This window comes from Chaetodon trifascialis, chromosome 21 (assembly GCF_039877785.1).
Source record: "Chaetodon trifascialis isolate fChaTrf1 chromosome 21, fChaTrf1.hap1, whole genome shotgun sequence".
Lineage (NCBI taxonomy): Eukaryota > Metazoa > Chordata > Actinopteri > Chaetodontiformes > Chaetodontidae > Chaetodon > Chaetodon trifascialis.
In genome coordinates, this window is record NC_092076.1 from 11,048,726 (window position 1) to 11,068,911 (window position 20,186).

A 20,186-nucleotide genomic window follows, 5' to 3' on the forward strand; every position below is an offset into this window, starting at 1 on the left:
ACAAGCATGAAGAATAGGAAGATGTGTGCACACTATAATACAGGAAATACATTGATGTTCAAGAGGAAATTGAGGTGTGAGTCCATTATGAGCCATGACAAGCAGCAGCTGCTGTAGTGCACATGGCTTTTTGCGAGGATTACTCCAGCTTAGGGATAAGAACCCTTTGCTGATTGGTCTGACGGAGAGCATGCCACTTTGCCAGCTCAACAGGTTGCTTGCTTGGAATTACACCTGTCCAATGATGGATTCAAGCACCAGAATTTCCGGCCAGTCGTGGTCATGATTGTGCCTCAGATTCCTGAGCGCGGCCTCGTTTAGGATGTAAATGTGAGGAACCTGTACTGTCAACTACACGAATGTGAGGGCATCGGCTGCAGGAAGTTGTGATGGTGCTTTACGAAGGACCGCGGCTGTTGGACTTCACAAAGACCCCTACACACCTTCAGTTCAACAAGTATGTCCTGACAGGTTACCGGCCAGTCTCCACGGCTCAAGAGTGCCTCAAGAGCATCTTCTACATGCACAATGAGCTGGGGAACATTTACACTCATGGTAAGTCCAGAAATTTACTCTGTGTTGCCTTGCAGCTGTTATTCCTTTAGGAATTCACTCACATCTTTGCAGTTAAATACACAGCAAATGTTTCTCGCATAGTATCCACTCAACTCATCAAAACAACACAGATATCCACTACTCTCACTTATGGCCAGTTGCAAGCATACTTGACAAGAGTGTGTAATGAGGATATGGGGAATTAACTGTAATCTGTCCTGGGAATCCCTGCCCTGGAAATAACCTACTGTTAACAAGGTCTTTAAAGGTGTGTGGCTGGCTGATGATTTCAGGTGTAAATGCCCATATGTATTATGGGAAAACCATCTTGGAGATCCACATTTGCAAAGATTGAGAGTAGTTGCAGAATTTTGAAAATTTACATATTTTCCCAATTTGCGTGTTTTTCAGAAGTCTTTGAAATGCAAACATGACTCAGATTGTGCAAACACAAGAATAGATGGAAAAGTAACTGTGCACAAGGTAAAATATGCACAGCCTTGAACTTTTAACTTTTAACAAACATCTTCTCCATGCTCCATTTTCTCCTTAATTGGCTATCCCATAAGTTCATTAAGGCTAACACTCTTACTAAGGGGAAGTGAAGGGTATTAGCTGTGTGTGCTTGAGGGTTTCTCTGGTTTCTCCATGCATGTAGCCAACAGTCGTATATTTAACACTATTCCTAGAGTAAACAAACAGAGGAACCATTCACAGACTCTGAAATTCCTCATTCTGCTTTGTGTAAGGTCTTATTTAATAGCACCTGCTCACTATAAAAACAGATGTCATTAACCAACTACTTGCAGCAGACCACAAACTTAAAAGCTTTTAGTCATACTGGAAAATAATTCTCCAATTGTCTCTAACATGCACTCCCTCATTTTCTTGTTTCATCACCTATCCCTTTCCCCCCTGTCAACTCCTAATCTTCCGATTGCCTCAGGCATCCCTTTCTTCCTCTTCTTGGTGCTGCTGCCTTTCAGTATCCCCTGGATGGAGGTGGACAGCATCTGGATCTGTGTGGTCCACTACCTGGCCTGCCTCTGCCCCACCGTTGGCTCTGTGGTCTACCATGTGTTCATGAACCATATAGGAGGAGAACATGTGTACGACATCCTGCTCTCCCTGGACATGTTCGGGGTCTGCCTGGTTAACACGCTGGGTAGGTGGTCGACGCCATTTGGCTCTGCTGTCCTCGGCCTGAATCTCTCTAAATTTGCAGCATCTCAAATCCTAATCATTTCTTATAGATCTGGTTTTTCAAGTGTAACAAATGAATCTTCACTGAGTCCAAATCTCCTCCTTTGCTTAGAATAACCCTGAAAACTACCGAGTCAATCTAGCTTTAGTGGCCTTGCTGTTAATTCATTGGCATATTTTCCATCTTGTCACCAGGGGCACTTCCCATCATCCACATCACCCTTCTTTGCTACCCCGCCATACGACAGACCGCCTTGCTGGCCTACATCCTCCTGTCGAGCTACGGTATATACTGTGCCACCACGGCCCGCACGAATGTCCTGCGGCTGCGAGCTTTCGTCTGGCAGGGCCTGTTCCGCTTCAGCCTCTTCCTCTTCCGGGTGTTTGGCAGCGGGGTGGGCAGCCCCAACTCCCTGCGGCTCTTCATCATCATGGACACACTGGCTGTACTGGGAGGGGTGGTCAACATCATCCAGATTCCAGAGCGTTTCATCCCAGGCCGGTTTGACAACTGGGGCAACAGCCACCAGATAATGCATGTCATGGTTACTTGCTCAATAATCTACCTGCACTGGGGCACACTGGAGGATTTAGCCTGGATTAAGACCTACCAGTGTCCTACTGAGTGATGCAAAGTATATCAAGTACACACATGTGCACTCAAGGCTCTGCCAATAGAGAAGAGATTTAGGATTCAAAGAGGCAGGAGGAGTTAAGTAAAAAGAGAAGAGAGGCAAGTTGTTTCTAAATGCACTTTAGTTCTAGCTGCTGAAATTCTTTGCAAGGGAAGTTTGCAGTTTGACATTTTGCCGCAGGAGAATAAGAGGAACTTACAGTGTTGTAACTGTGGAACTAAGACATCACTACGCTAAATTAAAAATCCTGAGCATACTTGATTTTTAGTTTGTTGAAATGCAGTAGTTTTGGGTCATATTGCCCATAACCAAAATGGAAAATGAAATTATTTAATGCAATAAATTCTATATTTTTACATGTTGTTTCATTCATTCATTCATTCATTCATTCATTCAAGGATTCTTGTGACAAAGTGAAATACGACAAGTGGTTGAATACTTCTGTTGTTTAATTGCAAGTGAGATATACTGTATGTACACTTGGAAAAGAAAATCTTTTTTTCTATTGCTAAATGTCAGTAAAATTTTAACTGCTTTCATTTGAACTTGGCAACGAATGTTAGTCTTTGTCATTGGCATTCTTCTGAACTCAGAGCTTTCTGGCATGAGCTGAACCTGCATCTTTGAAAGACACTGTCACCTTCAAACTAAAAGCATCACAGCACCAAAAACTGCATCAATTTACTTGCAAATATGGCCACTTAAAAAAAAACAAAAAAAACAGGTGTGCAGATTAGACTTGAAAGAGGTGTGGATGTTGCAGAGGTGGAGTACTTAGCCCGTAACACAGCAGCTTTATTGTTTTACAATGCTCTGAGTCAATGCATTCTTGCATTATGTGCTACACTGGACGAGCTTCCTCTTTTTTTCTAGTCCATTTCTGTGGATCAGTCTTCGTCTGAGCTGCTGTCGTCCTCAGCCTCAGATAGGTCGGCAATGGGAAACCGCAGGATGGCAGCCACTCCGCTCAGCTGAGTCAGTTCTGAGGAGACAATCAAGGATAAATCGATATACAAATGGTACTTCAGGCTGATTTTATCTCTAAGTACAGAAGTGCAAAAAGCACAGTTGAATTTGAGGAACTGATTCTGTCGAAGTTGAACTTAATCAATCAGTGCTGAAATGACAGCAGTAAATGAAATTCCCCTGACAGTATCAAACATTTACAGAGCAGACCTGACAGTGCGTTGGTGTTATTTTACTCATGCTGGTCATTTCAAGTTACTATTATGGAATAAACCCTCAGAGTTACATAACAATACCCTGTAGAGTTTTTAACCACTAGCAGCGCCATGCAGCAATGTTTTAATGTGTTTGGGTCCCTGTTTCGTTCATGAGTTTGCCAAATAAGTACTACAGATATGTGTTTCTAAAAATAAAACAGGTCAGAATGCTTTTATAACTTACGTTCACCAGAAACATGAAGGCTTGAGAAAATTCTGGATGAAAAAAAAAAAAAAAACGAGAGGGAAAACATATCAACTTGGTAAAGGACGTTCTTCTTGGTCAATGTTAACACAGCCAGTCTTTTAAAAGACGATCGGTACCTGACATTGCCGCCATTGTCTCTCACGTTGTCCACCAGCCGAACGTAACGACTCCTCGTGGGGATATCCTGGTGCCTGGACGTACACGTGGAGACACACAAAACATGCATTCATACACAGAGCAGATGTGATTGTTTACATCGTCAACATTTTAAATTATTCCGATGGCAGTTTTTGATTGTATACAAGTTAATCAAGGAGAAAACTGTTGAAAATGCTGGCCAGTAGCGGCTGAACATAAATGCTGACCCAACGATTCTGTCTGTAAAAACACCCGCCCTGCAAATCTAAATCAGATAACCTAAAGATCTGTGCCAAAAACAAGCAATCTCTCCCAGTGTGTACCTGAACAGCTTATCGCTTATCAACAAGGTGTCGATGGCGAGGGCGTCGGCAGCTTTCTCCACATGAGCCAGTCTGTGGGAATGCAAAGATACAAAGGTTGCTGATTATCAGTATGAATAAATGAGGACTTCTTGCCGGTTGGCTGGTCTGGTGCATCGTCACTCACCCATAAAAGGCTCGGTCAGGCTCATGTTGGAGCATCTTATAGAAATCTTCCAGGGCTTTCACCTCTCCTGCTGCCTGGAAGTTAAACATAAAGACAAGCTGCTACAGTCACTATTCACTTTCATTGAATAAGACAAGCTGACAAATCACAGGCTGTACAGTCACCTTGGTATCAGAGAGCCGACTTGTCACGGCGGGATCAGAGAGGATTTCTGCAAAACAACAAGCATTTTACTGAGTTTTCACCTTGTGATGAGATTTTATTATTTTACTCTCAGAGGCTGCCAGCTCGTACCTTTGAGCGAGTACTTATGACCTGATGACGAGTGGACCAGCATGAATTTGGGTCGATTCTCCAGCAGGATCTTGTTGTCTTGTCGCACTGCCTCTTTGAAGAGGTAGGTGATGAACTGGTCCTTCACAAAGCCTGGACTGGCGACCAGGATGCACTTCACCACTGGCAGAAGGCAAGGGAGAGAATTCAAAATCAGCTTTTCTGACGTTTCATTTCTTTAAATGGAAACAAAAAAAATGTAGTGGCAGCGATGATAAACCACAAAGGTGCCATAAAAATGACTCATAGGAACAACAATTATAAAGGGAGAAGTGTGTGACACAAAACAGGAACACACTGTAAGTCTATGCATGTCTAAGAGGTTGTGTGCGTCTACACAGCAGCAATACCATCAAAATTGATGTGGCGGAGAATCGCTTGCATCACGGCCTCATAGAACCTCTCCAGCGCCTGCAAACACACAGACAGTTTGACATCAGCCTACATGACAGATCCCAGACCTGAGGGAAAAAACAGTGTCATCATACACTAAGCTTTAGTTTGATATGTTGATATGAGTATTCAGAATATAAAGTGCGACTACCTTTGTTGATTTCCCCTACTGTATCTTACTTGCTTTAAATGTGACAAGATATTAAAATATCTGCCCAACTTGTTCTATTCAGAGCACTTCTTGTCTTCAACAAGTCTTGAAAAAAAGGGAGGCGAGGGTCATCTCATAATGAGAGGTCACCACACCGACACACTACCTACATTGCTGACTTAATTCTCCCCTCATTACAGCTGTGCACAGCGAGCTTACCTACCTTCTCGTGCTGGGTGCAGCTTCCCCTTCTCTTGCGAGGAATGGTGAGCTCCACCTTGGCACGGAGCAGAGTCATGGCGGTGGTCACCAGCACCAGGTTGGCCAGACCCTCCTGCATTACCACAGCTGCCACATCTGCCTTCTGGGTTGCATCACATGCCTGCTCTAAAGGGTAGACGCGGCGAAATAAATGAATCATGAGAGGAAGCGGGTACTCTGTGAAGCTAGCAACAAATGTCTTATTACAGTTTTTACTGTTTACTGTTAATCATTGATTTTACTTTTACATCATGCCTGTAGTTGATGTGAGCTATTGCTAAGAGCTTCACACGCTTGCTACTTAGACTTAAGTTGTGGTTAAAATTACAGCAGCAATGACTCAAATGCATGAACCTCATCTGTCAGCTTCCCTCGTGTTTCTTCCTATCCTGTTCCCATGGCAACACTCTCTCTGCTGGTAATGTAAATACATGAAGGAGAGGACTGTGCATTTCCTGTAATGTGCATGTAAACTTGTCAAAACAGCTTCTAACGTTCAACATGATCTTAACTGTTCAACATCTGTGAGCAATTTTTGACATTTGAACTGTGTCTTTTTAACCACATTGGCTCGCTTCACAGTTCTTTGCCTGACAGAAAGAGGCAAAGGTCTGTTTTCTTGGAGCGAGAACGTGAATCTACTCAGCAGAATGTTAAAGTTGCTGTGGTTCATAACACTATTAAAGCCAAACAGATTGCCCACAACATGGAAAGTAACCTTGACTCATCAAGACAAGCAAACATCTCCAACTATGGAAAAACTCTGAACTCAGCAGTGTTCGTTTCCATGGTTTGGTTCAGTTGGTCAGATGTGAAAAATGCTATTCACATTTTGGTTCTAACTACTTTCAAGAGAACTGCTGGTAGTCTGTTCGGAGTGTGAGCAAATCTGAATCAAATGCAAGAACTGACCCTGACATGCAGTTTTATCTGTATAAGGAAGTAGAAGCTGAGATTCTGGCAGCTGAGTGTGCAGTTGCTAAAGCCCATGAAATTCTGTCTGGTAAACAAGATACTTGTGAGTCCATTTGATTACTGTTTACAAGTCCTGGTTGCCATGCAAGTGGGAAGTGCGAGCTCAAATGAGCCAAACACAAGATTGAGACAAACTGATATTTTCTGCTATGATTGTTCTGACCGAATAAAACAAATGGAGGTATCAGTCCAACGTCAACAGCAGCACCCGCTTACCGATCCTGTCCAGCACGACGCTGTCCCAGCTCTTTTTAGCGAGAGTGAACTTCCTGTTGAGCTCAAGCTCAATAGTGTGATAAGCGCCCATCTGGAGAGGGAAGAAGAATAAACGACACTGCTGTTATTCTTTAACATATGAGTGTGCTTATGAGAACAAAAGAAAATCTTCGGCATCCTAATCATATCACTCTAGCCCCTCTACTCCACTTTAAAACGTCAATCCTTGTTAATGTGACATGACTGCAACTGTCAGGTTGGTTAGAAATACCAGACCTTGACATACTGGTTCTCCTCAATGTTGGTGCCCTTTACTCTCAGCTGGCAGGCCTGGGAGTCGAAGTCGATAGTCTCCACACATAAAGTGAGGGTAGTCCGGACTCTGGAGCTGCCCACACTTCCAGTGGTGGACTCTGTCTGCACCTTCCTGTGGGAGCAGGGGAAATGGACTTGAATTGCAGCTCTGAAGGCAAATTCTGTTTGTGTTTCTCAATCCAAAACACGTGTGTGATGGTGCCTCTATATGCAGAGACCCTTCCCTTTGCCTGTATTTTCTTATTTTGCCGTATTCTGGATGTTTCTGGGTCTGGGCATCAACTTTTGGACGGTGGGTGTGTTGCCCCCAGCCAATAACAGTATGCAGGGTGTGTGCGTGGGAGCCTATTAAAAACAAAGTGACCAGGTGCCTGATTTGAATGTTGTGTTTGAAAACCCCAACCGACAAATCATACTCACTCTTCCTTAATGAACAAATGTCACAACGCGGCATTCGTGTATGAAACATTATTGTGACTCTTATAATGCTCAAGATATTTGGTTGAAGTCACTCTGAATTACTTTTATGGCTGAGGGAATTCAAGACAGAGCTGGAAACTTGTGGTCTTGCAAAAACAGAATTCTTTTGATACAAGACGTCGTGTGTGAGTAAAGCTTCCTGTTGAAACTTTCCAAACTATATCTGTCAAGTTACTACAAGTCAACTTGTATAGCTAGCAGCACTGATTACGTCAGATGCATGTCATATCTGATCAGTGGTTAATGAAGGTGGAGGGAAGCTAAACCTTGAGTTGCTTTTTTGATACCTTACAAGTGCATACCGAGTGGCAGACTTGAATCGTTATCAACTGACAAATGAAGCACACACTGAAAGAAGCTGCATTGCCAATTCTGCAGTGCTGCAAGACAGCAAAGCCAAAACATCTGGGAAGCCCTGCTGTGCACTGCAGGGCTTCATCTGTCACCATGTAATCAAAGTTAGTGGTTACCTGATAGTGGAGGCTCTCAAGCTGTCCCCCACTTGTAGCAGGTTGTAGGTGTGCCACATATCCTCTGCCTCCTCTGGCATCAGAGTCACCTGACTGAAGAAGAATAGCCATCACTGCGCCATCTTATTGGCGTCATTCACGTTAATGATACGTCAGGTGTGGTTTTGGTTATCACAGCATTAAACTGTGAATACGCTTTTACTTTAAGATGTCAAGCCACGATGCGATGCAATGATACAGCAAAATCCACTGTGTTACGGTTCTTATGGAGTGTACGTCAATCTTAACACAATCCGTGGTTGTTTTGTTAACTCAGTCATTAAACTTATTAAAGCGAAAGCTATATCCACAGCCTGAACGATGCAATCTGAGCTCATTTAGTTATATTTCATGTTGTGTGAGTTATTATATATCAGCTACAAAAGGGGCAATTTCCACACTAAGCCCAAACTCCCCACATCTCTGCCGGTACAGGTGAATGTACATCACAAGTTGACACATGTAGTCAGCTGCAAAATAGCATGCTGGTTAGCTTGCTAACATTAGCTATCGCCAGTCACTCACCCGGCATTATCTTTTTCAATGTCTTTATGGAGCAACTTCATGGTCGGCTGCTTGTATAATATAACCAAATGTATAATTAGCGTTAACTAGATAGGTTTACGTTTAACCGAGTTGGAGTCATGTTTATCTTAGTGAACTAGCAAAGTAGCTAAGCCATTTCTCAACTTAAGAATGAATCACTCGGTGCGTGTTGCCAGGCGCTAGGACATTGCGTCATGCCAAAATACGTCGTCGATTCTTCCCATCTTGGTCACTTCCGTGGGTGTCGCTTTACTGCGCAACAAATACAGAGCGATACGAAGACGAATATTTGAGTAAATGTCGACAAACACGAGTCATCTTGCATTGTTTGATATAATCTTTCATTTAAGGCCACCAAAGTGCAAAATAACGTTATATCCGAGAACGATTGCCCTTTTTACATTGTGGTTTGAGATAAGCAAATACTGACCGACGTTGAAAACAGCCAATCCGAGAGAACAATGTCTCCCACAAACACCGCCTACTGGCAAAACTCGCCTATAGGAGCGCGGGAATGGTCTGCCCTCTTCCGTTCAACCTTGCTTTGAGCTAACGCTCGTCTAGCTTTTTTTGTTGATGGCATGGTGCTAGTAGCTACGACAGAAACATCGTTGTCACGAAAAAATACGAATGCTTAAGGTGAATTTGGATATCTGATGTAAAATAGTTAACTAAGGCGGATTTCTGAAGTACATGACAGCCATCACACATTTAACAATTAATCGTCCAGCCTCAGATTTTGAGGTTGCCAATTCTGCCCCAAGGTTAGCTAGCTAGCGGGCTAACGATAGCCGATTAACGCTAACCTAGTTGAGCTAACGGTAACTGAATAGCCAGTTAATAGTCACTACGTCTTCAATTCGTAGGAGAAACCGACCAGAATAGAGGAGTAGCATGGCAGAAGCCGATAAGTTGAACATCGATTCCATTATACAACGTCTGCTGGAAGGTAAGTTGAAACAGCTTTTCGCTCAATATTTATTCACAGAGGTAGCCATTTTAGCCAACAGGCTAGACAACGATAGCCACCTATGCTATGTTAGCCAGTTAAGTTCATCGTTTTGTTTCTTGCTAACGAAATACAGGATTTGAATTGACCGTCAGTTATGTTTGGTCAGCAACATCCTTTTCGCTGCAAATGAATCTTTGTTGTTCTCAGTCGTCGCATTAACTTCTTAGTAAATATTTTACATTTTGATTTTACATTGCCCGACAAAGTCTCCGCTCTTTTACGTTAACGCACATTGCTAGTATCGTTAACCTGCAATCGATAACGCTACTATTATGTAACATAAACAGCGCGATGTGTATATTTTCGTTAATGTCTTGTCCGCAACATGCCTGTGTTTAATGTATCTGTGAGCAATATTTACTTTTCTTGCAAGCCAAATGCTTTTGGGCAATAAGGGCAAAATGTAACGTTATATACAATCGGAACTGGAAATGGGAACAGAGCTCAGATTTATTACTGTGTCATCAGGTGGCTTACACTGAGTTAGTCCATAGTCGGCCCTTAGTATTTTTGTTTGATATTTACGTCTAAATCAGTTATATTTGTATGGCGGACTCTGCAGTGTGATTTGGAAAGTGCCCCATATCAAGTCACAGCACTCTGGGTGGTATCAGAAAGTCATGAGTTGTTCCAAATAATTTTTACCATCCATGGGACTTTGTCCCCCAAATGGCTCTAAACCTAGAATCTGTTTTTTCGGGTCCTTGTGTGAATTCTGCAAATTGGATACAGATGGCACCAGGATCATCATGCATCATGATGACTGATGATAGAGGGACGAGTTCATGATTGAATACTGAACAGTGTGCACACTGCATATTAACATGTGTCAACTGTCCGTGGCAGTCTGCCCCATTTTGCTGAGAACATTTGAATTCCGTTTTAGGGTGAATTTTCCTTTTAGAAATAAAATGTGGTGTCTCACTTGACCGTACTTTCACAAATACTCTTATATTTGTGCTCAGCATTTTTGAATAGCACAGTTTTACCATCTACTCCCTGTCACAAGTGAGTACGAATATTAAACTCTGCTGTGTTTATGGTTCATTGTTTCCAGTGTGCTATTTCTCACTCTTGTTGCATTTTTCTCTCACAGTGAAAGGCTCCAGACCTGGCAAAAATGTTCAGCTGACAGAGAATGAAATCCGTGGTCTCTGCCTCAAATCCCGGGAGATCTTCCTCAGCCAGCCAATCCTGCTCGAACTTGAGGCGCCCCTCAAGATTTGTGGTGAGGCTTAGTTGTGTTCTTGAGAGTCCAGGGAATTCTCAAGCGTGGTTGCATAGCATTTACAAACACTCTTAGATGGCTGTGCTTAGGTCATAGTGCTGGACTAAAGCTTACATTCACATTATACTAAGTATTCTCAATACCAGATGCTAAATGCCTTTCAAAGGATAATTGATTAAATCTATTTAATCCAAAACGAAGACAGTGTTAAGGACAGTATACAGTGCGTGACTATGACCTTGCCACATGATTTTAGAACTGTAGGGATAAAGTGATAATATTGACTTGCCAGTGCTTTGCTGTTTTGCACTCCAAATCTCCCAGGAGTTGCCCTCCTGTGACATACTGCTGATGCCACTTAATGACTCATGTTTAAAGGAACAGTCTGCAAATTTTAGGAACGGATCAAGTTTCCAATGCAGTGAGATACACACTAAATCCAAGCTTGCACATTAATTATGTTGTCTCATCATCACACAAAAACAAGTCAAGCAACACCAGAATAACAGAGTGTCCATTTGGAGTAGTGCATGGCCAATCATGGTCTGAAGTGTTGGTGATCATTTGCAGGGTGTCATGTGTTGTTGTACCTCTATCCAAGTCCTTTACCTTTTGTTGTGCACATACACATGGCATGATTATCACATGTTTGACTTTCCACTCTAATGCTGTTTCTCTCACCAGGTGATGTTCATGGGCAGTACTATGATCTGCTGAGGCTGTTTGAATATGGGGGCTTTCCACCAGAGAGCAACTACCTGTTCCTGGGGGACTATGTAGACAGAGGCAAGCAGTCCCTGGAGACCATCTGCCTGTTACTGGCTTACAAGATCAAATACCCAGAAAACTTCTTTCTTCTGAGAGGAAACCATGAGTGCGCCTCCATTAACAGAATATATGGCTTCTATGATGAGTGTAAGTCATATGGCATGCATACAGATACAAACAAACATTAATCGTAACACTACTATCTACAGTTAAATTGTAGAAATGAAAACAAAGTAGTGTAAATAGTAAACAACAGTGAATATATTAGTAAATTAACAAGTGTTGTAGCTTCCTATATTTTCAAAATATCTGATCTGCTTTTTTGAATTGTATAAGTGATACCTGTTCTCATGTGTAATCTCCAAGTGTCCAGTACATTGTACGAGTGACAAACCAACAAATGGTGTCTTAGTGCCACCAGAACATTCAACTACTCATTTGATGTTTTCACGACCGTGATGCACAGCGCAGTTGAACATGTGGGGCCAGAATCTCCCATATGTGTTCAACTGGGTTGAGATCCATTGACTGCAAAAGCCATCGCGTATGATTTACATCATTTTCATACTGAAGAAACCATACAGTGACCCCTCGTGCCCTGCGGATGGGGGTCCTTGTCGTCTTGGAAGAGACCACTCCTGACACGATAGAAATGCTTCATCATAGGATAGCCATGATCATGAGTCACCATATCCCTTTACTGTAGGGGTCAAGCATTCAGGCCTGTACCGTTCACTTGGTGGACGCCACACAGGCACTCTTCCACTTGAGAATATAGTGAAGGATGACTCATCTGACCGTATCACTTTTGTTTCTACATCTCTGTAGACCAGGGCCTGTGGTTTTTGTGCCACTGAACTCTCAAATGGGCACTCGCCTTTGTAATAAGGGGTTTATGCACTGCAGGCCTACCATAATATCCCTCTCTATGTAATTGTCGACAGACTGTTGTTGCCGACAGTCTGATCACGTCCTGCCTTCACATTCTCGGTCACTTGAGGAGGAGTTGCTCTTCTTTTGTTTTTCTTTATGTCTCACACTAATGCACATGCATTACAGTCATTTAATGCAGCTGTCAACCACAATTTCCGACCATGTTTTACTGATGTCTTTCCCGTAGATCTAAATGCAGATGTCACTCCACTCACTGTTCGTATTGAATCGCTTGCAGTCTTTAGGACTGAATCTCCTGCCATGCATGCCCCAACAATGAAACCTCTTTCAAAATCCCTTTGATCTTTGACTCGACTGGGCCTGCTCAACATTTTTAGGAATGCCACGGAGCATGATTGATGTCAGATTGCTTAATTGTTTCATGCAGTGTACCTGTGTGAAAGCATCTGCATTTGTTATGGTTCTCCACTCATTTATTCAGGTTTTAGTCAGGTGTCGCCCATCTGTCATCATTTATATACTCAGCAATGCAAACATTCTTAATAAAAAGAAAATCTGAGTTAAAGCTGTTCTTTAAACCCGACAAGGAATCTCTTATCAGCAGTAAGAAAGGCCATAACACTGATAACCCCTCAGTACGACAAGCTTCAGGCCAAGGAGCATGATCAGGCTCTAGTGATTAATCACATGCCTCTCTGCTATTCAGAGCCAGGATTATGTAAACTGTTGTGTTTCTGATGTGATGCAATAGGTGCAGCTGTTGAGATTTTATTGGTCTCAAGATTACATTATGACCAGGTAATTGTGATTTCCTCCCACAGGTAAGAGGCGATACAACATAAAGCTGTGGAAGACCTTCACCGACTGCTTCAACTGTTTGCCTGTTGCAGCCATTGTTGATGAGAAGATCTTCTGTTGCCATGGAGGTATCCTCATCAAACAGTTCATTTGGCTTGTGTCCAGAGCGCACACACAAACTCTCCTCTGCACTGTTGTTATTGTCAACATGATGGTCAGACCTGCAGGACTGTGGGATCTTAATTTCTTGTTTGAGTATATTTACGTATCCTTGCCCTGTTCTGCAGCCACAGCTGCACAACACACTTTTTATTTCTTATTTCGACAACTACTGCAAAAAATTGCTGTCGTCAAATCACTCACAAACTGTTCCACCACCGAATGGACCTAAGGGCCCAGACAATGTGACACCAGCAGGCATTCACAGCTATCTTGTGTGTGCGTGCGTGTGAGATCCGCCACACAAAATATGTAAACAGGCCCTGATAATCATGAGGGTAAACGCCGCCTCCCTGTCGGAACATATGAAGACAGAACGCACAGAAAGGATATTGTATGCTTGCTAGAGTTTTTCATCTGTTGAGGACATTGCAGTTAAAGCCACAATCCATTTTTTTTATCGCTGTAATGTTTAGTGTACACAAATGAAAGTTTGTTTTATATATGAAAATTCTCAGTTTTTATGTTCCAGCTGACCTTAATTTATAGGGCAGTCTTTCTTATGCCAAATTTGTATACATATGCTTTATTTTGATTGTGATATTGATATCAAGATGACTTTTTTGTATCATGTTGTTCTAAATCACATCAATTAGCTCTAATAATGCTGGAAGAGAGGCGTGTGTGTGTGACAGGTGTCTTAATCTTGCACTTTCTGCAATCGTAGATGCTTCTCGTTTGACACACCCTCTAGATTTCCCTCTTTTTGCCTAGCTGAACTGAAAATGAGCAATAAAACCAAAACCAGGCCTTAGAACAACGAGAAACATGGTGCATGTGTACAATCATAGATGTTAAATTCAAGTTTTTCTGCTGTCTAACATTGAACTGTTCTACATTGAACCTCTCCAGGTCTGTCCCCAGACCTCCAGTCTATGGAGCAGGTCCGAAGGGTCATGCGCCCCACTGATGTGCCTGACCAGGGCCTCCTGTGCGACCTGCTGTGGGCTGACCCGGACAAAGATGTGCTGGGCTGGGGTGAGAATGACCGCGGTGTCTCCTTCACTTTTGGTGCCGACGTGGTCACAAAGTTCCTCCACAAACACGACATGGACCTCATTTGTCGGGCCCATCAGGTGAGTGCACGACTTTGACTGAAAGCTTAATGATGTTTTTGCTGTGGGAAGGAAAAACGGTGCTAATAACAAGTGAGTAAATGACGAGTTAAGCAACCCCTCTTCTTTACATCCAGTTAGACCAGCAAGAGTTGGGTGTGGAACTTGTTATGTGATGTGTCTGTGTGTGCTTAGAGCAGTTTCATAGAAACAATGATGCAGAGCTTAACCTCTAGTTGTGTTAAGGAGAGTGGATTATTACTGGTAGGGATGGGCATTTCAGGCAAAAATGTTGTTTACATGCAAACATACACACAGTGACAGTGCTTTGCTCTCAGATGACTGTGCATAGTTGTTGGGGACTTGTAAAATCCAGCAGCTGGCTTTACCTGTCTTACCGTAGATGGAGTGCACAGGTCTCTTTAAACTAATTTAGCCTGGCTCAAAGGTGGTAACCGGCCTCGGCGGTCCAGGCCACTCCGTTGATGGAGGACAGCAGTGAGACTTGGTGACTTCTGTAAACAGGAACTTCATTTCCTTTGCAGAAGTGAACGCATGGCCTTCTAACACCATTGGGCTGCAGCTGGAGCTTATCTGGACACTTTGACGCTGACTGTTCTAACTCACTGTCGTTGTATAATATCCATGAGCTTAAAAGTGGCAGGATATCTTTGCTCTCTACATCGCATCCACACAGGTTAAAAACGAGGGGAAGCTCCTTTTGTAGCTATCGCAAGGTCAGCACTTTTATCAAACAAGCCTGTCCAGCTTTTAGTACAGGAAGAAAAGTCAGGCGGAACTGCTGAAGGCTGTCAATGAATTACGACGTGGTTCTGTGTTTGTGCCGTTTTTATTGTATGCACACAAGAAGCATTTGTTCTAAATGACCCCCCCACTCTTTAAAAACAACTTGTCAACCTGTCGTTTATCTCAGGTGGTCGAGGACGGATATGAGTTCTTTGCAAAGAGGCAGCTGGTGACGCTGTTCTCAGCCCCAAACTACTGCGGTGAGTTTGACAATGCCGGAGCCATGATGAGCGTAGATGAGACCCTCATGTGCTCATTCCAGGTAAGCAAGACATCAGCCAGAGAGAGCATGATAAATCAGGCCTTGCATGTCAACATTTGCAAAAAAATACGGTGTTTTTTGTTGTTGACTGCTTTGCTCAGTTTGCTCATCTTTTCCTCCCTTTACAGATTCTCAAGCCTGCAGACAAGAAGCTGTTCTACGGTGGTGGAGGCGGCATGGGCTCTGGTCGCCCAGTCACTCCCCCAAGGAAAGCTAAGAAATGACAGCAGTAGTCTGCCCTCGACCTCCAACCCACCCCTCCTGCCCTCTCTACCTCTCTTCTCCTTTCTTTCACCAAACAGCCAGAAATCAAACCTATACCCAGGGCTTTTTTCCTTTTTTATCTGTACTTCTTAAAACATTTAATGTTATGAATTGTCTGAGTGAGTGCGTGCGTGCGCAGATGACGAACGCGTCTCGTCTGCCGGTGAGCATTAAAATCATGTGTGCACGTGTACATTTTGTGAGAGAGTATTAGAGATTTATACTTTCCCCTCTCTCTTACCACTCTTCCCGTGGAAAGGTTGAAACCACAGTGTCTGTCTGTACAGTAATTTTGACTGAAATGCAGGGTTTGGGAGACAGTGGGAGATTGCTGACCTGATGAATTTAGCAGCAAGCCCCTGCCAGCAGGTGTTGTGTGTGTACTTGTGGAGGGGGGAAGTGTTTTGTTTTCCCTGTCCTCTGTACTGTAAAATCTCAAACACAGGTGTGTGTGCGTGCGTGTGTGTGTGCATGCATGCGTGCATGCAGTGTCTTGCCTATCTGAGTGTGGCGTCTTGGTATCCTTGAACAGGAAGGAGTGTGTCACCTTGTCTCACAGAAGCAAGCCACATGCTTACCCCCACCCCACCCCCCCACCACACACGCGCACACACACAGACACGCACACACATGCGTATGACTCTTCAGATTCATATGAGCCAGAGCTGTAAAAACCCCGTACAGTTTAGGTTTGTACAGATTTGATTACTTGAAAGAGATTTTTTGTGAATTCGTTTTGTAGTCTTTCATCAAGTTGACCAATAAAGCGAGAATCTGAGCTATGATGGCTCCGAGTCATGTTTCCATCCTGCGTGTTTTCACATTGTCACTTTTTTTATTTCACAACAGTTTTTAGATCAAACCTGCTGTTTGAACACAGTTACAGCCTACAGGGAGCTAACTGTTAGAAGAGGCAGGAGGAAATGAGTTTTTCTAATATTGTGGGCTTTGAAAATATATGTTGGGGCTGCAGCTCATAATTCTTTTCATTTTTGATTAACCTGTCTGATCTTAGGTCTGTCCAAGGTAACAACAAATGGGGATCCCAATAAACAATGACAAAAGAGAAAAAAAAGAAAATACTGAGATGTGCATATGTAATATGTGTAATATGGTCTTTGGTATATTATGTCCTTGGCAAAAAGTTTTCTGGTAAGATATTATAATAATAGGATTTTTTGGAGTCAGTGATAAGTTGATTTAGTGGGAGAAAGTTAATTCACAAATTGATGAATTCCTGTTTTAACCATGACTCAAACAACAGATTAAAAGCAAATTACATTTAAGCAACCACAAGAAACTTTCATGTTGTGTCAGCTTTGGCGGCTCCTGTGGACAAAAGTGGAAGTATTTCCCAAAATAAAGACTACATTTCCCATGAGCACGCCTGCCTCCACCTGACCTATCCTTGCACTGGTTTTTGCAGTGAAGAAAAGTGAAAGATGCAACTTGTTTTGTAATTTTTCTTTTTTGTCCACACGGAGGTGCTGTTGGGCTCCTTCGGGTCTTCCAGTCAGAGGAGCCGCATAACAATGAGACAAAAGCTCTGCAAGAGAGTCGCTTAACCAACTGCTGACTGCTTTACACTTTCCCAGGGGAAGGTTTATGTTTCATAAGTGTTGGCTGTGCGCCTCAAAGTAACTATGGAGCTGTGTTTTTACATTAGGTTCAACATTTCCTACAAAGTTCTTCACATTAATAAGTTGGTGTCAGTTTAAATATATACGTATCTTTTAATTAGAGTAAAAATCACCTTCTGTTGCTAAACAGTGGCCGTGTTGAAACCCCTGTACCTCTCTTTTACGTTCCTCAGTCTATATTTATCAAAAAAGGATCCCATTTCATTCTTAGGCATTTCTCTTTTTGCATTCATTCGTCTTCCTGTCATCAACACCCTGCTTCAAGGCGCTTCATTTTGCCTTCCTTTTACAGGACCACGGAGGTGAGAGGTGAAGGGTACTGCTGGGGTTTGGATTTCAAAAAAAGTGCAACTTTTTCGAAATGAAATAGATTTTCTGTAACTCTCTGCCCTTTAGCTTTAGGTAAGAACAATTCTCTTCTGAAATGTAGGAAAATCCAGAGAGTTGAAACCTACTGCAGATTTTAAAAGCATTTCTTAAGAATTCGAAAAAAAGGAAATTCAACATGAAATTGTGATACATTTATATCCTGATGCAGAATCAGGAAGCCTGTTAACATCTTCAAACTCCCGTCCACAAGATAATGTGATGAAGACTTAGAGTGGGCTGTTTTCTGACAGAAACCACATTCTCACCGCAAAACTGCTCTGATATCAGCCCCAGCCTTCCTCATTGTCCTGCAGGGACACACCCCTCTGTGCTTTATGGCGAAGCGAAAGACTTGAAGACTTCCAGCCACCCTTAGTCGTCACAGTTTGGCACTTTCCGTGGTCTCACATTCTCGCTGCGGCCCATCTAGAGGATTACGTTTCTAGACTCTGTTGCTTGAGGATTCAGACGTGACCTTGTGTCTGATGTGTGCAGGTTTACTGGATTTAGTAGTGTTGGAAAAGGGTGAAAATCAAACTTTCTGTCATAGATTGCGAGGTCTGGTCCATTTTTGTGGTTGCAACATGCCTCATCAGTCAGAGCTATTAACCCAGAAATAGTGTCTTGTTAGATAAGAGTACTGGAAATAGACAGGACATTGAAGATGTAGTAAGACTTCAGACGATATCAAATACTGTACATACTAGTTCATGCTGCTATGCTGGCCTGAAATACAAAGTGGTTTAATTTATGACTGCTATTATGAAACTCCAGAAGGATTTTGTTCATGTGCAGAAGGAAAAGTCACATCTGTGCAGCCTGGAAACAAAGTTTTCATTTTCAACAGTGAGAAAATGAAAGTTTGCTTTCATTTTTGAAATATAATCTTCTTTACAGATGGAACGGTGCCAGTAAACAAATTGTAAGGCTGACAGTGTTGTGGATGGAGAGCTTGATGAACTCTTCAGAGGGGAAAAAGTGAGCTCAAATGAAAGTATTTTTACTTTATAAAAACAAGGACTCAATGACTCTTTTTATGTCACATCATTATCTCCTGATTAGCCAGGTGGTTAAATGTACACCACGATAAAATCCTCACTCAAAAGGAGCAGTGTGTAAGATTTTGTGGATCTTTTGGCAGAATATGGCTGAAATGGGGGCGGCACGGTGGGGCAGCAGGTAGTGCGTGTGCCTCACAGCAAGAAGGTCGCCGGTTCGAACCCCGGGTTGAGCAGGGCCTCTGTGTGAAGTTTGCATGTTCTTCCTGTGCATGCGTGGGTTCTCTCCAGGTACTCCGGCTTCCTCCCACAGACCAAAAACATGCTCATTAGGTTAATTGGTGACTCTAAATTGCCCCTAGGTGTGAGTGTGAATGGTTGTCTGTCTTGTATGTTGCGATCGACTGGCGATCGGTCCACAGTGTACCCCGCCTCTCGCCTGTTGACAGCTGGGATAGGCTCCAGCCCCCAGGAACCCTGAAAGGGAGAGTTGGTATAGAAGATGAATGAATGAATGGCTGAAATGGAACATATTCATCAGTGTATAATCACCTGAAAATAAGCACTGTTGTGTTACAATGAGCTCTTTATATCTACAGAGGGAGCAGGTCCTCCTCCAGATTCCACCATGTTTCTACGGTAGCCCACAACAGACAAACCAAACAGTGGCTCTAATGAGTGCCTTTCACGTTTTTCAGAGCCACCATAGGTTGTCCTCTGTGTTTGGAAAGGTGGGGTGAGGCGAGAGGTTTTCAATTGGTTGCAATCTGCAACCTCACCTCTAGATACCGCTAATTCCTGCACACTGGTCCTTAAAGTACTATCACAAATTTCCTGTGGCTACTTTTTTAACATTGTTCTTAATAAAGAAATGAGGTGAGTGTATTAAAACTATTTCAGCAAGTACTATTTCCTAAAGAAAGCATGTAACCCCTATCAGTAGCTCATACTACAATAGATCAAACTTTGCTGAATATTGCATTGATTCTGCTAACGGGATGCTGTGCTTGATTCCGCAGACCTTGAGTTCCCTTATAAAGTGTCTTTGCAAGTAAATGAACAACACCGGCCTCTAAAAATGCAGAGCCAGGCACGTAAACGACACCCCATCAGTAATACGAAAGCCACTTTTGATCAACGGGCTCACTTTCCCGTCGACTCCCCCGTGGCTTATATAGTACACCCCTAAGTGTGTGGAATGGTGTGAACAACCCAGAACTCTTTCAGTCAAATGTACCACAT

At 42.9% G+C, this 20,186-nt stretch overlaps 3 protein-coding genes across 4 annotated transcripts; 2 read left to right on the forward strand and 1 right to left on the reverse strand.

The window, feature by feature from the left end:
- Window positions 1-213: 213 nt before the first annotated feature.
- On the forward strand, window positions 214-2,749 carry LOC139349707 (progestin and adipoQ receptor family member 4-like). The gene is made up of 3 exons (XM_070990669.1): window positions 214-555; window positions 1,502-1,720; window positions 1,954-2,749. Exons 1-3 carry the CDS (start codon window positions 390-392, stop codon window positions 2,385-2,387), a joined length of 819 nt encoding a protein of 272 aa, XP_070846770.1. The 5' UTR covers window positions 214-389; the 3' UTR covers window positions 2,388-2,749.
- Window positions 2,750-2,820: 71 nt separating this feature from the next.
- On the reverse strand, window positions 2,821-9,020 carry pelo (pelota mRNA surveillance and ribosome rescue factor). Its single transcript, XM_070990365.1, has 13 exons — window positions 8,610-9,020; window positions 8,046-8,138; window positions 7,057-7,207; window positions 6,781-6,871; window positions 5,552-5,715; window positions 5,135-5,195; window positions 4,746-4,907; window positions 4,616-4,662; window positions 4,452-4,525; window positions 4,286-4,357; window positions 3,941-4,015; window positions 3,801-3,832; window positions 2,821-3,375 (listed from the first exon to the last, which is right to left on the reverse strand). Exons 1-13 carry the CDS (start codon window positions 8,648-8,650, stop codon window positions 3,281-3,283), a joined length of 1,158 nt encoding a protein of 385 aa, XP_070846466.1. The 5' UTR covers window positions 8,651-9,020; the 3' UTR covers window positions 2,821-3,280.
- Window positions 9,021-9,181: 161 nt separating this feature from the next.
- On the forward strand, window positions 9,182-16,719 carry ppp1cab (protein phosphatase 1, catalytic subunit, alpha isozyme b). 2 transcript variants are annotated; one of them, XR_011603467.1, is made up of 8 exons: window positions 9,183-9,579; window positions 10,739-10,870; window positions 11,555-11,785; window positions 13,354-13,458; window positions 14,402-14,625; window positions 15,539-15,673; window positions 15,802-16,382; window positions 16,556-16,719. XR_011603467.1 is itself a non-coding variant. In XM_070990456.1 (7 exons), the coding sequence occupies exons 1-7, from the start codon at window positions 9,525-9,527 to the stop codon at window positions 15,895-15,897; spliced, it is 978 nt and encodes a 325-aa protein (XP_070846557.1). In that variant the 5' UTR covers window positions 9,182-9,524; the 3' UTR covers window positions 15,898-16,719. The 2 variants fall into 2 exon arrangements, 1 of the variants encoding a protein (XP_070846557.1); XM_070990456.1 differs by having other exon boundaries at window positions 9,182-9,579; window positions 15,802-16,719.
- The last annotated feature ends 3,467 nt before the right edge of the window (window positions 16,720-20,186 follow it).

Bases quoted from the DNA above. Each gene is read 5' to 3' on its own strand.
- LOC139349707 (XM_070990669.1), top strand. From the start codon at position 390: ATGGTGCTTTACGAAGGACCGCGGCTGTTGGACTTCACAAAGACCCCT. The intron at 556-1,501 runs GTAAGTCCAGAA...CGATTGCCTCAG, and splicing joins GGGGAACATTTACACTCATG to GCATCCCTTTCTTCCTCTTC. The intron at 1,721-1,953 runs GTAGGTGGTCGA...TCTTGTCACCAG, and splicing joins CTGCCTGGTTAACACGCTGG to GGGCACTTCCCATCATCCAC.
- pelo (XM_070990365.1), bottom strand. From the start codon at position 8,650: ATGAAGTTGCTCCATAAAGACATTGAAAAAGATAATGCCGG. The intron at 5,716-6,780 runs GTAAGCGGGTGC...TCTACCCTTTAG, and splicing joins CGTCGTGCTGGACAGGATCG to AGCAGGCATGTGATGCAACC. The intron at 4,016-4,285 runs GTACACACTGGG...GTGTACGTCCAG, and splicing joins ATAAGCGATAAGCTGTTCAG to GCACCAGGATATCCCCACGA.
- ppp1cab (XM_070990456.1), top strand. From the start codon at position 9,525: ATGGCAGAAGCCGATAAGTTGAACATCGATTCCATTATACAACGTCTG. The intron at 13,459-14,401 runs GTATCCTCATCA...GAACCTCTCCAG, and splicing joins GATCTTCTGTTGCCATGGAG to GTCTGTCCCCAGACCTCCAG. The intron at 14,626-15,538 runs GTGAGTGCACGA...CGTTTATCTCAG, and splicing joins TCATTTGTCGGGCCCATCAG to GTGGTCGAGGACGGATATGA.